Source organism: Pipistrellus hanaki (genome assembly GCF_964339955.1).
Source record: "Pipistrellus hanaki genome assembly, chromosome: 1".
NCBI classification, from domain to species: Eukaryota; Metazoa; Chordata; class Mammalia; order Chiroptera; family Vespertilionidae; genus Pipistrellus; species Pipistrellus hanaki.
The window spans coordinates 123319108-123333484 of NC_140503.1; the positions used below are offsets into that span (position 1 = coordinate 123319108).

Consider the following 14377-nt stretch of genomic DNA (forward strand, 5'->3'; position numbering starts at 1 on the left):
AGTTTCCACTCGGCCTTCGGCGGTGCATTTTTTTCCACCTCCCCTCCCCCTCCTCGCCCGCCGCCCCTCCCCCCGCGCTCCGCACGCACACTCACGGCGCCCCCCACTCGCTCGCTCCCCCCACAGCAACTATGAAATAATAATTGTGGTATTAAAGGCAGAGATCGGGGTGAGACAATGGGGATGGTGCAGGGGGAGCCCCGATCCGGATTAGGAACACCTCCCGGCCCCGCAGAATAATACTGATCGCGCCCCCTCCGCGCGCTCCCTCCCCCGAGTGCGGAGCGGGAGGCGGCGGCGGCGGCGGCTGAGGAGGAAGAGGCCGAGGAGGAGGCGTTGGAGGCTGAGGAGGAGGAGGCCGAGGCGGAGGAGGAGGAGGCGGAGGAGGAGGAGGAGGAGGCGGAGGAGGAGTGGAGGAGGAGGAGAGGAGGAGGCCGGGCTCCGGAGGCAGCATGAGCAGAGCGCGGCGGCCGCGGCTCCTCTCGGCTGCGCTCGTTGCCCATTGACAGCGGCGTCTGCAGCTCGCTTCAAGATGGCCGCTTGGCTCACATTCATTTTCTGCTGAACGACTTTTAACTTTCATTGTCTTTTCCGCCCGCTTCGATCGCCTCTCGCCGGCTGCCTTTTCCGGGTACGTAGGAGTAGGAGCGCCCCGGGCCGGGGCCGGGGGCCGGCGGAGGCCGCGCGGGGCCGGGGCCGGCCGCGGGAGGACTGGGAGCGGCCCCCCCGCCCTCGCCCCGCCGGCCGGAGGGCGCTGACAGCGTGGGCACGGAGCCCCGCGCCGCCGCCGCCGCCGCCCGCCGGGCCCCGCGCGCCGCCCGCGCCCGCGAGCACGCGCCCGCGCCGCCCGCCGCCTCCCGCGGCGCCGGGACCGACCCGCAGCCCGCGCCGCCCGCGCCGCCGCCAGCCGGGCTCGGCTCCGCTCCAGCCGCCTCCCGCTCCGGCCGGGCGCGCCGCGCGCGGCCCCACGATTTAGTTCCTTTCTCCCCCCCGCGCCCCTCTGCACCCCCGCGGCGCACATGGCCCCCGAGGAGAACACTTCTGCTCGCAGCCCCTGCGACTCCCGCGGCCGCGGCGCCCTTTGTTGGGAGGTAGATTTTGATGAAACGGGGACGGGTTCCTGAAACCGGGAGCTGCTCGGGTCAAGTGGCTTCCCTCCTCTCCCGAAGAAAGGGCTTTTGAGGGGTTTGAACAACCAGAGAACGCCCCCATTTTATAGGGACGGGTTACGTGGGGGGCAGCGGTCCCGCCAAGGTGAATGTTAGACGGGGGCGAGCCCAAATAAAAATGTTATTAACTTAAGTTGGAGGGACACTTGTGTGAAATTGGATGGCTTGTAAGATGGCGGTTCCCAGTTGTTCCAAGGTTTCCTGCGTTTGTGTTTAAAATGGTAAAGTTTTCAAGGTGTTATTTGTTATTAGTCTTGAATAAGTTATCCAAACCTCACTTGAGACGTGCTCCCTGGGAAGTGGCCATTTCAAATTTGGAGGTTTTTTTTGGAATGATGATGGTGACTGGACGTTAGTCTTGCAGGTTTCCTTTCTTTTCAAGCTTTTTCCTCTTTTTCCCTCTCGGAGACCACAGTTTTTCTCTCAACCTCTACAATGGGTTGCACTTAGAACCTCAACTTAAGTCCACTATGGTTTATAGATTTTGCTAAATGTCAGCATAGGTCATATGGTAAAGAGATGCTTTGCAAAAGGAGCACCAAAAAGTGATTGAATACAGTTACGCAGTCTTTTGGGTTTGACAGCGATATTGTCTGATCTTTTAGTCCCAAAGAGGTACAGTTAATAATTGGAAATAAACAAGTACAGAGACTTTAATCATTTCCAATTGCAATAAAAGGATTTAGTGGGCTTAGTTGTCACGGTTCAATATTTGAAAGAGAAGGATGCATTAACCCTTTCCCTTAAACTAGGCAAAATCCTAGCATATTTTTCCAATGCAAGTGTAGGTTGGTGGTACCTAGAATATTATGAGTAGTTCATTTTATATTCTTAACCTTCAAATTCTGGAAACATATTATAAGCTATATGAAACACTTGAAACTTAAGGATGCAAATTGTTGACAATATATACTAATTTATGAGACTACGTTAACATTTGAATTAGACTAATCAGAATCTCTCAGAGGTTGATTTTATGAGCAAATTTATAAAGTTTTAATACTTGAGTACATTCCCATACTTTACCCCGGAGTGCAAATGTTTGAAATAACCTACCTGTGCAAGTTATACATCTAGTAACAATATATTTAAGATCATGGATAAGTCATTGTGTGTGCACTTGTGTATACACATACGAACACTTTTGTAAGAAAATTGAGCATTTCATTGTACTTGATATTCTACCAAGTCTTTAAGCAAAATTTTAAGCAAAATTCTCCCTGGGAGCCAAGCTAGCCCCTACTTCACCCATACTTGCATTGGGCTGTGAGCCTCTACTGGGGTTTTGAAATTCATTTGCATTTCTTAGATTGCAATAGTCAAGCCAATTGTTAGCATAATAAGAACTTGCTTCTGTTTTCCTTCATTTTGACGTTACTGGTATTAGGCCTCCAATCAAATTGACAGCCCCAACTAAGTATGCCATAATGGCAAGTTTTAACTCTTGAATATTTTTACCATTGTACGTCTGATGCATTTTTGCTTGCTTAGTTGACAGTTTCTAGGATGGAACCTTAGAAGGTTTTCACTTCTAAGGTGCAAGTGTTTCTTAAACCTTATCAGCATGTCAAATGTTTTCAGTCTTCATTAAGCTGCCAGTACTTTCAAATGGTGTAAAAAGACAAAGACCCTGAGTTTTATATAGTAACAAAGTGATACTTATTAGCATCATAAATGATAATAGGGTTGTGGCCAAATTCTTCTGAACTTAGGTAGAGGAGTTGTGTGAATTAAGACTTTAAGATGAATTTGAAAGGGTTTTGACCAAGTATATGTGACTTAAATATTTAAAGCCAGTCAATAGATAACCCTTCGCTGAGGTTTGACTGTTCTGGTGTGTTATATTTGTGTTTGGTGTTGGTTTTCTGTAAAGTAGAGAAAGGCAACTCTTTTTATTGAAGCCCCTGACTTAATGTTCATGATCGGTGGCATTAGTGTGGTGTGCTTTCACGGGCGTGGGCAGGTCCTGTGGTGTCAGAAAGAGAGTTTTCTTTAACAACAAAGAATACTTGTTTTTAATCACCAAGTGCAATGGATTTAAGCATTGCTACTCTTTAGGGATATGCTCCACCCACAGCTACTCTGCAACCCTACTTAGACTTATACCAATACTATGTTGACAGTATTCTTCTAAACAAGTAACCCAAAGGTAACTGAGGAGTCACACATGAAGCTTTCTGGTTGAAGTCACTGATTGCCCCTATAGGCACTTTCATAAAAGAGGTGTTGTTTTTACCATTTTTTTAGTACTCTAAAGCTTTTAGTTTCAGCCATTGAGGTATGTTTATTGGTATTTCCCTACTCTACATAAAAATTTCCTAAAAATTACAATCTTAGATGTATCTTCAAGTTTCACAAGCTGCCAGATATCTATTCAAGGTAACTTGGAGAATGTCCTTCAAGAAGGTCTAGAAACTTAGTCTTATTTCAGGTTCTGGGAGTAAAATGTATTTTTCAAGAATACTACACGAAATAATTGGCTTCCTTGATTGTCCACTGGTGTATGATTGCTGATAGTTCCCCACTGTGACTTTTTATAACATATAATATCTGTTGGGAATATCGTTTCATCGTACGAGGGTCTCTGTGGCGTTTAAGCTGAGAAAATGGCATTTGTTTTTCTCTTCCATGGTTGCTCTGGGTTGACAAGGTGTTGATTTAGCTTTGGGAATGGGCTGTGGTCACATGGTTCTTTACATATTGTCGCTATTGTGGCGATTAAAGAAGTTTTTCTAGTCTCCAGCATAGCTCAAATAAAACAGGGCTTTTCCCCTTCTCCTCTTCTTGTAAATTTCAGTTTTTAGTCTTTTCAAAACTTTGTATCGCTCATCTAATCTGCAGCAGAACTTCATATTAAAGAAGAAAGCTTTAGAGAAGTTCAGTTCAATAAACATCTCTGCAATTTGAGCTCTGACGGTTTCGGGCTAAGTGCACAGTTGGCAATTCTCAAAAGATCCTTTCGTGAAATTTTTGATCTAGTGATTGCAAACAGGAGAGACCGAAAGAGTCAAGATCTAAAAGAAGCTCTTCGCACAGCATCGACGTGGAAAGAGGCCCCCAAGAGTGTCCGAAATGGCCGGGAGTGCGGTTTGCATTTCCCTTCACCACTCGCCTACTCTGGGGTCCCCCAAACTGCCCCTCTGGGTCGTGGCGGGCCGGGATCTCGTTCCCCGGAGCCGCGGGCCTCGTGGGGCGGCCCCACCCCCGGCCTCGCGCCCGCGCCCACCCCGCCCCGCGCCGGCCCGCCCCCGCGCCGGCCCCGCCCCCGCCGCTCTGCCACCGCTGCCCCAGCCCGCACGCTGCCTGCCGGAGCTTGGGCTGGGCCCGGGTCCGCAAGGAGTTGTAGCTGTGGCCGGATGCCAAGTGTAAGTGTAAGTTGCTATGGAAACCCCGACAGAGGCGAGTTCCGAATCCGGAGCAGACGGAGCCGCGGAGCCCGGTGCTGCTGGATCCGCCCCTTGCATCCCGGCCCCGGGCGTCCGCGCTCAGGCCCCAGCCCCAGGCCGACTGGAGGTGCTTCTCCCGAGGCCCCAGCACCCAGCTCCGGAAATGCCAGGGATGCAGATAGAGCAGAATTTATTTTCCCTTTGTGTTGCCTAAAAAACGTGCCAGGTTCTGGTTGCTGGAAGCGCCTAAAACAGGAACCCCTGGAAAGCCGAGGCATGCTCCTGGGTTTCGATGGAAGATCCATAAGGCAGCTTTATAATAAACGTGGGAGACTGAACGAGCCCTAGCGGCTGGTAAATGTCTGTGGGGACTGTGGGGCTTCTAGGCTGGAGGACAAATGGAAGAAAGAGACCGAATACTCAGCTCCCTGCCCCCACCCCAGACCTTTCCTTGTCCTGCTGGAATGACCTGAGGACCACAAGTTAACTTTAGTTGGAACCTCTTTCACCCTTTCAGGATAATTGATTCAAGCCTGATTAGTGTATTTCTTCTGTAGAATTCATTGGGATAGTAGCTGTACAATGTTAAATGAGTTTCAGGAACACCGGCATTTCAGAATGTAAGGTTACTAGGAGTTGGAGATAATGTTGATTCTCCTGTGAATTATGGCCAATATTTCTGTCTTGCAGGATCTTTTATTAAGCAGAAATGCATCGAACAACCAGAATCAAGATCACTGAGCTAAATCCCCACCTGATGTGTGTGCTTTGTGGAGGGTACTTCATTGATGCCACAACCATAATAGAATGTCTACATTCCTGTAAGTACAAAGTTTTAGACCTTTTTTGTGTCATATTTCACACTTTATCCTGAAATAGGAAAACTGACAATTCTGCCGCCCATGGGAATGTTGGTACAAAGTGATGGAATTGTTTCTTCTCTTGCATTTAGTGACTTTTTATTGATAAATATTTAATAAAATATAAGTATGTAATGTATAAATGTCCTCAGGATATTAGTTTTATTTAATTTAAAATAACTTTTGGCATTTACCAGTTTGCTACTATTATTCATTTTTAACACAATTTTAATGCTTAGTATATAATTTCTAAATTTGCAAAAATGTGTTTTTACTTCTAGTCTGTAAAACATGTATTGTGCGCTACCTGGAGACCAGCAAGTATTGTCCTATCTGTGATGTCCAAGTTCACAAAACCAGACCACTACTGAACATAAGGTAGAATATTTTTAAAATCATTGTGTGGTTGGAATTACATAATTTAGCTAACGTTTGCCCTGTTTATTTCTTCATAGAAAATCTACCCTCTAATTCCCACCTATTGTGTATGCTTTTTTTGCAAGGTAGCCCTTAATTTCATGCCATGTTAATAATGACTAATTGTAAACAAAGTTCAGTGTTATTCAAGTGATGTTAAGATTTTGAAAACTGAATCAGTTTTTCATTTTTCATTGTTTTCTTGACAAATAATAGGCAAAATTGAATGTGTTCAAAGTACTTCTATTCTCTATTCTCTTTCATAGATAATTTAGTAATTTGAAGGGCATACATCTCATGACTCAGTAAAATTGGAAGAATTTATTGAATATAAAATATTTTTTCTACTGATTTAAAAGTGCTACTACATAAAGAACTTTTGTTATCTTATTAATGTAGTTATAGACAGTCATAGTCAAGTAAAATACAATAGCAGCAGGAAAACAAGGAATCTATAATAACTTGTGAACATTTTAGTTTTTGTCATATTGATAGTTTATTTTTTAAATTTATTTTTCAGGTCAGATAAAACTCTTCAAGATATTGTATACAAATTAGTTCCAGGGCTTTTCAAAAGTGGGTAAATTGCTTAAAATTTAATTTTTATAAAGTATTTTATCAGTTTTACCTGCTATACCAAATGTTTAAGTCTTTCCACCCCCTTTCCCCTCCCCCTCCTCTTCTTTAGATGAAATGAAGAGAAGAAGGGATTTTTATGCAGCTCATCCTTCAGCTGATGGTAAACTCTTTGAGGGGGGAAGACATTTTATTTGGAGGGAGAACTTTCTGTAATTTATTAAAATTGAATTTAATCCAAATATCACTTCTATTCTCATATATAATTACTTAATTTTTAAAATTTGACTTTCATAATGTCTTTATAGCCACCAATGGCTCTAATGAAGATAGAGGAGAAGTTGCAGATGAAGATAAGAGAATTATAACCGATGATGAGATAATAAGTTTATCCATTGAATTCTTTGATCAGAACAGGTAAATTCTTTAGGAAATATGATTTATACTTATATGTTTATTAGATACGTTGTTCCCCTAATAAATTATCTGTTTCTTAGATTGGATCGCAAAGTAAATAAAGACAAGGAGAAATCTAAGGAGGAGGTAAGGTTCCATATTTCAAAAGCATAAAAAAAATTTAGATTCTAAATTTTATGAGTGTATGTTGCCTTTAGAATATTCTAGGGTCAGATGATGCTGTCAAATGGAAGAAATTTGTCAAGTTTGATGTTTAAGAGTGACTTATATATCTGATAGTTTATAAATAGAATTTAATTTACATATGATTGCTATTGTTACAAAATATTTTAAATAAGTAATGTTTAATGCTTTGACATACTTAAGATTTTTTATTATACCAGGAATCTGTTCATTTAGTATTTATAAAAATAGTAAATGCAAAGTATAGTTAAGAATTTAGTCATATCCCACTTTTGGGGATACCTTATGTTATTCAGACAATCTAAAACTTTTTTTTAATCTGAAAGTTAAGAATTTTAAAAAAATACTTTTCTGAATGTACTTAGGTTAATGATAAAAGATACTTACGATGCCCAGCAGCAATGACTGTAATGCACCTAAGAAAGTTTCTCAGAAGTAAAATGGACATACCTAATACTTTCCAGGTATGTACTTTACAATATTCTTGCATTTTATATAGATATTTTTTAATTCAATGACTTTTTTTTCTTTTTGGATTCTGAATCCCAAAAAGCAGTAAATTTTTTAAATTCAATTTAGTACTTAACTTGGAAATATCTCTTAAAATAAATTGTTTTATGCTATGAAAACAAATCCCTTAATAATTTCAAGAAATATCTGTCCCCATTTGAGATTTCAAGAGTGATTATTTGTCCAAATGTTTGGAGAAAATGTTTTTTAAAGCACTTTTGGGTTATATTTAGACCAAAAAAATAAATAAATAAAAATCTAGATTTACTTTTGCACTGTGATATTTAATTGAAATATCATTTTTTAATAGATTGATGTCATGTATGAAGAGGAACCTTTAAAGGATTACTATACACTAATGGATATCGCCTACATTTATACCTGGAGAAGGGTAAGTAGCATATCTGATACACATTATTTTGGTAAACCATAAAGAGTTAAAATTAATTTCTTCCTTTTAACTTTATAGAATGGTCCACTTCCTTTGAAATACAGAGTTCGACCTACTTGTAAAAGAATGAAGATCAGTCACCAGAGAGATGGACTGACAAATGCTGGAGAACTGGAAAGTGACTCTGGAAGTGACAAGGCCAACAGCCCAGCAGGAGGTATTCCCTCCACCTCTTCTTGTTTGCCTAGCCCTAGTACTCCAGTTCAGTCTCCTCACCCTCAGTTTCCTCACATTTCCAGTACTATGAATGGAACCAGCAGCAGTCCCAGCGGTAACCACCAATCTTCCTTTGCCAGTAGACCTCGGAAATCTTCAGTGAATGGGTCATCAGCAACTTCATCTGGTTGATACCTGAGACCTTAAGGAAAACAATTTTAAATTCCTGATTTATATAGATATCTTCATGCCATTACAGCTTTATAGATGTTAATACATGTGACTATCGTCCAATTTGCTTTCTTTTGTAGTGCATTGAAGTTGGCTATAAAAGAAGGACTAGATGTGATATTGATATGGACGTTAATTGAAAAGAAAGATTGTTCCTATGAAGAATTGGTTACTGAGAGGCAGACAAGAATTTTTTCTGTGTTAGGAAAGATATGAAATGGTTTCTGTAACCGTTGTTTGGATTTGAAAATATTCTGCAGTGGATATAAACATTTGGCCATAGTTTGTTAATCTCAACTAACGCTGCCTATGTTAACATTCTTCTTGATTGTTCTTGTTATTAAGCTGTTTTGTGAACCTGTAGAAAACAAGTGCTTTTTATCTGAAAATTCAACAAACAGAAAGAATACGCATAGAATAATGCATTCTATGTAGCCATGTCACTGTGAATAACGATTTCTTGCATATTTAGCCATTTTGATTCCTTTTTGATTTTTACTTCTCTGTTGCTACGCAAAACCGATCAAAGGAAAGTAAACTTCAGTTTTACAATCTGTATGCCTAAAAGCGGGTAACTACCGTTTATTTTACTGACTTGTTTAAATGATTCGCTTTTGTAAGAATCAGATGGCATTATGCTTGTTGTACAATGCCATATTGGTATATGACATAACAGGAAACAGTATTGTATGATATATTTATAAATGCTTTAAAGAAAATATTGTGTTTCATGCATTCAAAAATGGTTGTTAAAATTCTCCCAACCGGTTCGACCTTTGCAGATACCATATGTTTGAGCCTTTTCGGCATAGAATATTTTTAATGTGGATATTTAATTCTAAAGTCTGTTCCTTTGGAAGTAATTGGCAAATCATATTGACTTTCTCTAGTGATACATGTTTACTTTGTTGCAGAAAAACTTTTAACAAAGGAATTTGGAAATAGTGTCTTCATTTCCCATTGCTTATGATGAAATTACTGTGTTTTAAAAACGTATATTGATCACTACAATCTTAAGACAAATTTTAAAATAAACCAGCAAATTGCTGAAGGAAGACATTTTATCTAAAATTATTTTAATATGTGATATAACAGTAGTTTAAAATTTAAGAGTTGCTTTTATAGTTGTAAACAACGGCATATGCCATCTATCTAATGTCTGGAAATAGAAGCAATTTACCATGAGCTTCTACAGGTATTTTTAAATAGAATGAGCATATTGAATTTAAAATATGAATAACCTCAACAATTTTCGGTTTGTATTTTGCTTTGGTCGAACTTGGTGTGTGTTCATCACCCATCAGTTATTTGTGAGGGTGTTTATATGAATATTGTTTCATGTTTGTATGGGAAAATTGTAGCTAAACAATTTCATTGTCCTTAGTCTGCAAAAGAAGCACAATTCTATTGCTTTGTCTTGCTTATAGTCATTAAATCATTACTTTACATATATTGTTGTTACTTCTGCTTTCTTTAAAAATACAGTAAATGAAGTTTTATGAAACTACAAATACATATATTTTTATTTTGACCTAAATTTGTACAGTCCCACTGTGTTGTTTCTAATTATAGATGTAAAATTAAATTTCATTTGTAATTGGAAAAATTTCAATAAAAGGGATATCATTTAGAAAATAGCTAAGACTGTAATAAAAATTTGCTATCAAAAGCACAATGTGCGGAAGTTTTGGAAATCCTATTGTGGATAACAACAGATAAAAGCTAAAGGGAATCCATTGCTGTCTTAAATAGTGATGTTGGTAAGAAGTACATGATTTGTTGTATAATTGCTTAAAAACCCAATTGAAAGATGTATCTGTTTATTTCCTTTATAACCTTTGAAGTAAAAGTTACCCATGTTTGCCAATTTTGGTGAATTTAACTTGTTTTACTAGGCCTCAACTTTTTTCATATCTAAGAAAAGTTAATGAAAATTGCAAGTGGTATTTTTACTTTGGATGATTGTATGTTTAAAAAAATGAAAAAACTTTTCAAAGGCTAAACACTTCAAACACTAGTGGGCTGTCATTTGACTTATTCAAAACCAAATTGTAAAATCAACATGGGACTTAGACTTTAGTGATGAATTTATTTTTGAAGTTACTAAAATATCAGATGTTGCATTTATGGCTTAATACTTTTATCATACTTGAAAATGTACATTTATTTTATTTGAAAGGATTTTTCCCCCCCACTCAATTTGAAAATTGCTTAAGCAATTAAAGGGTATTTCAGCCAAAACGTCATTGTCTTTTAATAAAACAGAAGATTACAGTGATTTGAATTTTCCTATAACCAGCCATTACAGTTTGGCAATTAAGATTTAAAACTTGTTAAACTACTATTTTAAAAATTTCAACCTTGCAAAAACCTATAGCAAAGCTAACTTTGTAACTCTTAGTAAAAGCAAGGTACGTGAAAGTTTGGCTTTTGCATCTGAAAAGTATTCTAGGATTCTATACTACAAAGTTAGTGCTAACAAAATATTCCACAGAAAATGCCTAAATTGATTTCACAGATTTTAGCTTAAAAGCAGAGAATGAAGCTAGTTGCTGTTGTGTAAATAGTGATCTATCTTGCTTTTCACATGCATACCACTTTACAACTACTTTTTGCTTTTAAAATTGCCAGCGGGCCGCTAATTGCACTGCACTGAGTTGGAAAAAAAGAAAGCTGACTTAACCTATCAGCCACATTTCTTCCTTCCCATTTCTGTATGTGCCAACGTTAGGATCTCTGGAGGTGTAATACAACAGGCAGAGTAATGTAGGGACTTTTCTTCATCCTTTTCCCTTATTCTTTCCCCAATGTTTAGAATTTTAGTTCACGTGTGGAATTTGGTACACTCATACAGGCCTACCAAGATAAAGTTAGGTTATGAAAACTTAAAAGGCGCTTAATATGAACCCATGTGACATGCTGTTTGCACTGTCCAACAAGAAATGAGCATGTTTGGTTTTTCAAAAATGGCTTACAGTAATCTTTGAAGGGATAGGATTTCAATTTTAGAAACAATCTGCATAGGGACCCTAGACTCTTTAAGAATCCTGGAGTGAAGGAAGTTACGTGTTTTTTTTTTTCTTTTCTTGTTTTAAAGGTTTGATAAAAATGTATCTTCTCATTGCCCCTGGAATGACAATGGAAATTCTGATTTAGTTTAGTGCTTTCCCTGATACAGTCTAATTCGAATATTATCCAAAACAAAAGGCCTTGGTGACATTACATGTAAGTAACACTTTTTAAAAACATACTTTTAAAGACATCTTTTGGTGCAAAGAGCATAGAGCACAGTTCCAGCATAAGGCTCTTGGGTTAGATAATGTCATTTCACTTGAGGATATTTCATGTATAAAACGAACAGTATAACAGGTGATTTTTGCTAAGATCTAAAAAAAAAGAAAAAAGAAAGAAAGTAACTCCTCCAAAATAAAACCTAGAGCTAAACTGGGACTATTTTAGATAGGCTGGTCCTTTACAAGGAAGAGATAATATCACCTAGAGCCTCCCAGAAAATCAGACTTGGGAAATAGCCCCGTGAAGTCCTTGAGTCTTTAGATCTTGCAAATCTCAAGATCGTCCAGTTTTGATTATGAAAGTCTGAAAATGTTTACACAGTCGAGTGTTTCCTGTTTCCGTAGTTAATTTTTTTTACCGTTTTTTTTTCTTCTTTTGGTTCTTGAAACGGATTTCCTTTATTTGCACCAGTTTCTTTTTCTTAGTGTGCAATTTCTAGGTCGCATAAAGACTTCACTGTCAACTTCTGTCTTCAAGTCGATGGCATCAAAAGTCATTTATCTCTGGAAAGGCTACTTTAAGATCCTTGTGGGTTTTCTGAAGGAGTTCAAGTGTATGTGGGAAAACTCATCCCGAAGTCTCATTTAACCTCAAAAAAAAAAAAATAAAAAAATTAGTAAGCATTCAAAGGCTCCCAATGAACGAGCTCACGTGCTTCCCATCTTTTAACTCTTGCCTTAAAACGTCCCTTCCAGAAGGAATTCCCAAAACTAGCAGGTGCTGCTCCCTCAGAATCATATTTCAACACAAATATTACTTCTTGCTCTGATTGCTGGGGGGTCAGCATGAAATCCAAACTTCTCAGAGGACGTGATTTCAAGTTCGGTACCGATTTGGCGCTCTCCAGCCCGCTATCCTAAGTGGCTAGAACCCAATCTGAGAGAAGAAAGAGGCTTGGAAAGCCTAGGACTACGGGGTGCTCCGGGAAGCGCGTTGAGCTGGAATGGAAGGAGTGAGAGCTTCGCGCGGAAAAGTGACCACTGGGGATGGGTCTGTCCAGGAGCTGCAGCCTTAGGTCTCAGCCCCCCCTGGAGTGGAAGGTACTCGAACAAAGCCAAAGACAAGCGCGCACTGCGCGACTTGGGAGATAAAGCCCCGGCGACGGTGGTTGGGGTGGAGAGATAACAGCTTTCCCGCCGCTGGAAAAGGCTTTCCGAGGTCTAGCGCTCGGTGGGAAGCGCGGGACGCCCGCCAGCAGGCGATGACCTCCCGCTCCGGCAGCGCTGCCTCCCTGGGCCGGCCGGGGACCTCTGCCCGGCGGACGCGCCGGGAAGAGAGGGCTCTTCTCCCGCCCGAGGTCGTACTCGCGGCGCCCGAGGAGTGCGGGAGCCCCGCGCAGGCCGCCCCGCCCGCCGCGGGGACCGGCCGCCCCGCGCGAGCCCAGGCCGCGGGCACCGGAGGCCATTTTGCGCGTGCGCCGCTCGCCCCGCGCCGCTCGGCGGACGGATCCGCGTCCCGCCAATTTTGAAAGCTCCATTCTCAGGCCTGCGGGGCTCGGCTGGCGGGGAAACGAAGTCGTGTCTCCAGCGTCGGACCCGCGGCCACCGGCCGCGACGGCGGGGTGCGCGTGGCCGGACCAGGAAGGCTTCCCGGGCGAGGCACGGGCGCAGCGCCCGCAAAAAACTGACCCCCGCCCTCAAAGCACGGAGGCCGCGGCCTGCCCTCCGTTTGTGGGCCATTCCAGAGCAGCGCCTCGCTCTGCCCTCTGCCCTGCCTCAAATCCCATGCCCCTTCTCCTTCAGTAGCCCGGGTGCCCTTGGAGTTAGGGATTTTGGGGGATCTATGGTAAACGAAATTAACAAAACGTAAAACTGCCACCCAAGGTTCCCCTAGGCTGCGCTTCGCGGGCAGCGGCTGGAGAGGGTCCCCCAGTTGAGCTGGTTGGGTGGGTGAAACAGGGTCCGGCCCCTGGGAGGAGAACTGGGCCGGTGACAGTGAGGAGGAGGGGGCGGTGTGCGGCGGGAACCTCACAACCTGGTCAGGAACCACGCGATGGGACCCAAGGGCGACGCCTGGAAGGACACCTGGGCGGCCGCTGTTCTCCGCCCCCGGCGAGGGCGGCCCAGGTGGAGGGCGCCTCCGAAGGCGCCGGGGACACCACACGGGCTCCCTGCGGAGTCGCGCCCGCGCACACCCCGGAGACCCGGAGGGGAAAGGAGGGCCCCGGGAAGAAGGTCCCGGCGGCGGCACAGAAGTGAAAGCGCCCTGAAATGGGCGCTGCTGGGCGAGGCCTCCATCGGCGCCGCCGACCGCAGGGGCCGCCATTTGGTGACAGATTTCAGTAGCTTGTGTTGCACGTCACAGCAGGCTTGTCTATGTGGCACGATTTCTTTAAAGCCGCGGCTTAAAAAAATGCAAATTTTCTCCCTTGGGCTCTCTCCTTCCCCCTCCTCGGGGTGAATCCTTCCCCACTCCCCGCGGACGGCCTCCCGGCCGCGCGGGCGCCCGCTCCACCCCCGAGGGCCGGTGCGGAGCGCAAGCCCAGCAGACTCAGTGGGGGTTCCCTCCCCGCTTCCCCGAGCCCGCAGCTTTCCTCCCCACAGCGAGAACGAAGAACCTCGTTTCCTGAGGGATCGTGACGGGCTTTGTCCTTCGCCGCCCGCACCCGCCCCGTACCCGCCTCACACCTCGGCGGGAGGCGGGGAGCGCGGCGGGCCCCGCGGCGGGAAGCCGCCCCACAGGCCGGAGCCCGGGGAGGGAGTGCCCGGCGCTCCCGCGGCGCCCGGA

The 14377-nt window shown here is 43.1% G+C and overlaps 1 protein-coding gene across 4 annotated transcripts; it reads left to right on the forward strand.

The window, feature by feature from the left end:
- The first annotated feature begins 286 nt into the window (after positions 1-286).
- On the forward strand, positions 287-10593 carry BMI1 (BMI1 proto-oncogene, polycomb ring finger). 4 transcript variants are annotated; one of them, XM_084873899.1, is made up of 11 exons: positions 291-631; positions 5246-5376; positions 5697-5793; positions 6353-6408; positions 6521-6571; positions 6717-6825; positions 6906-6951; positions 7374-7472; positions 7829-7909; positions 7988-8126; positions 8209-10286. In XM_084873899.1, the coding sequence occupies exons 2-11, from the start codon at positions 5265-5267 to the stop codon at positions 8214-8216; spliced, it is 798 nt and encodes a 265-aa protein (XP_084730025.1). In that variant the 5' UTR covers positions 291-631; positions 5246-5264; the 3' UTR covers positions 8217-10286. The 4 variants fall into 4 exon arrangements, with proteins under 4 accessions (XP_084730022.1, XP_084730025.1, XP_084730023.1 ...); XM_084873896.1 differs by having other exon boundaries at positions 287-631; positions 7988-10593; XM_084873897.1 differs by lacking the exon at positions 291-631 and adding an exon at positions 4447-4534 and having other exon boundaries at positions 7988-10236.
- The last annotated feature ends 3784 nt before the right edge of the window (positions 10594-14377 follow it).

What these genes read in the sequence shown, in the direction of transcription:
- BMI1 (XM_084873896.1), top strand. Translation starts at nt 5,265, where the DNA reads ATGCATCGAACAACCAGAATCAAGATCACTGAGCTAAATCCCCACCTG. An exon ending in AGTTCCAGGGCTTTTCAAAA is followed by an intron (nt 6,409 to 6,520) that starts GTGGGTAAATTG and finishes CCTCTTCTTTAG; the next exon opens with ATGAAATGAAGAGAAGAAGG. An exon ending in AGGAGAAATCTAAGGAGGAG is followed by an intron (nt 6,952 to 7,373) that starts GTAAGGTTCCAT and finishes GAATGTACTTAG; the next exon opens with GTTAATGATAAAAGATACTT.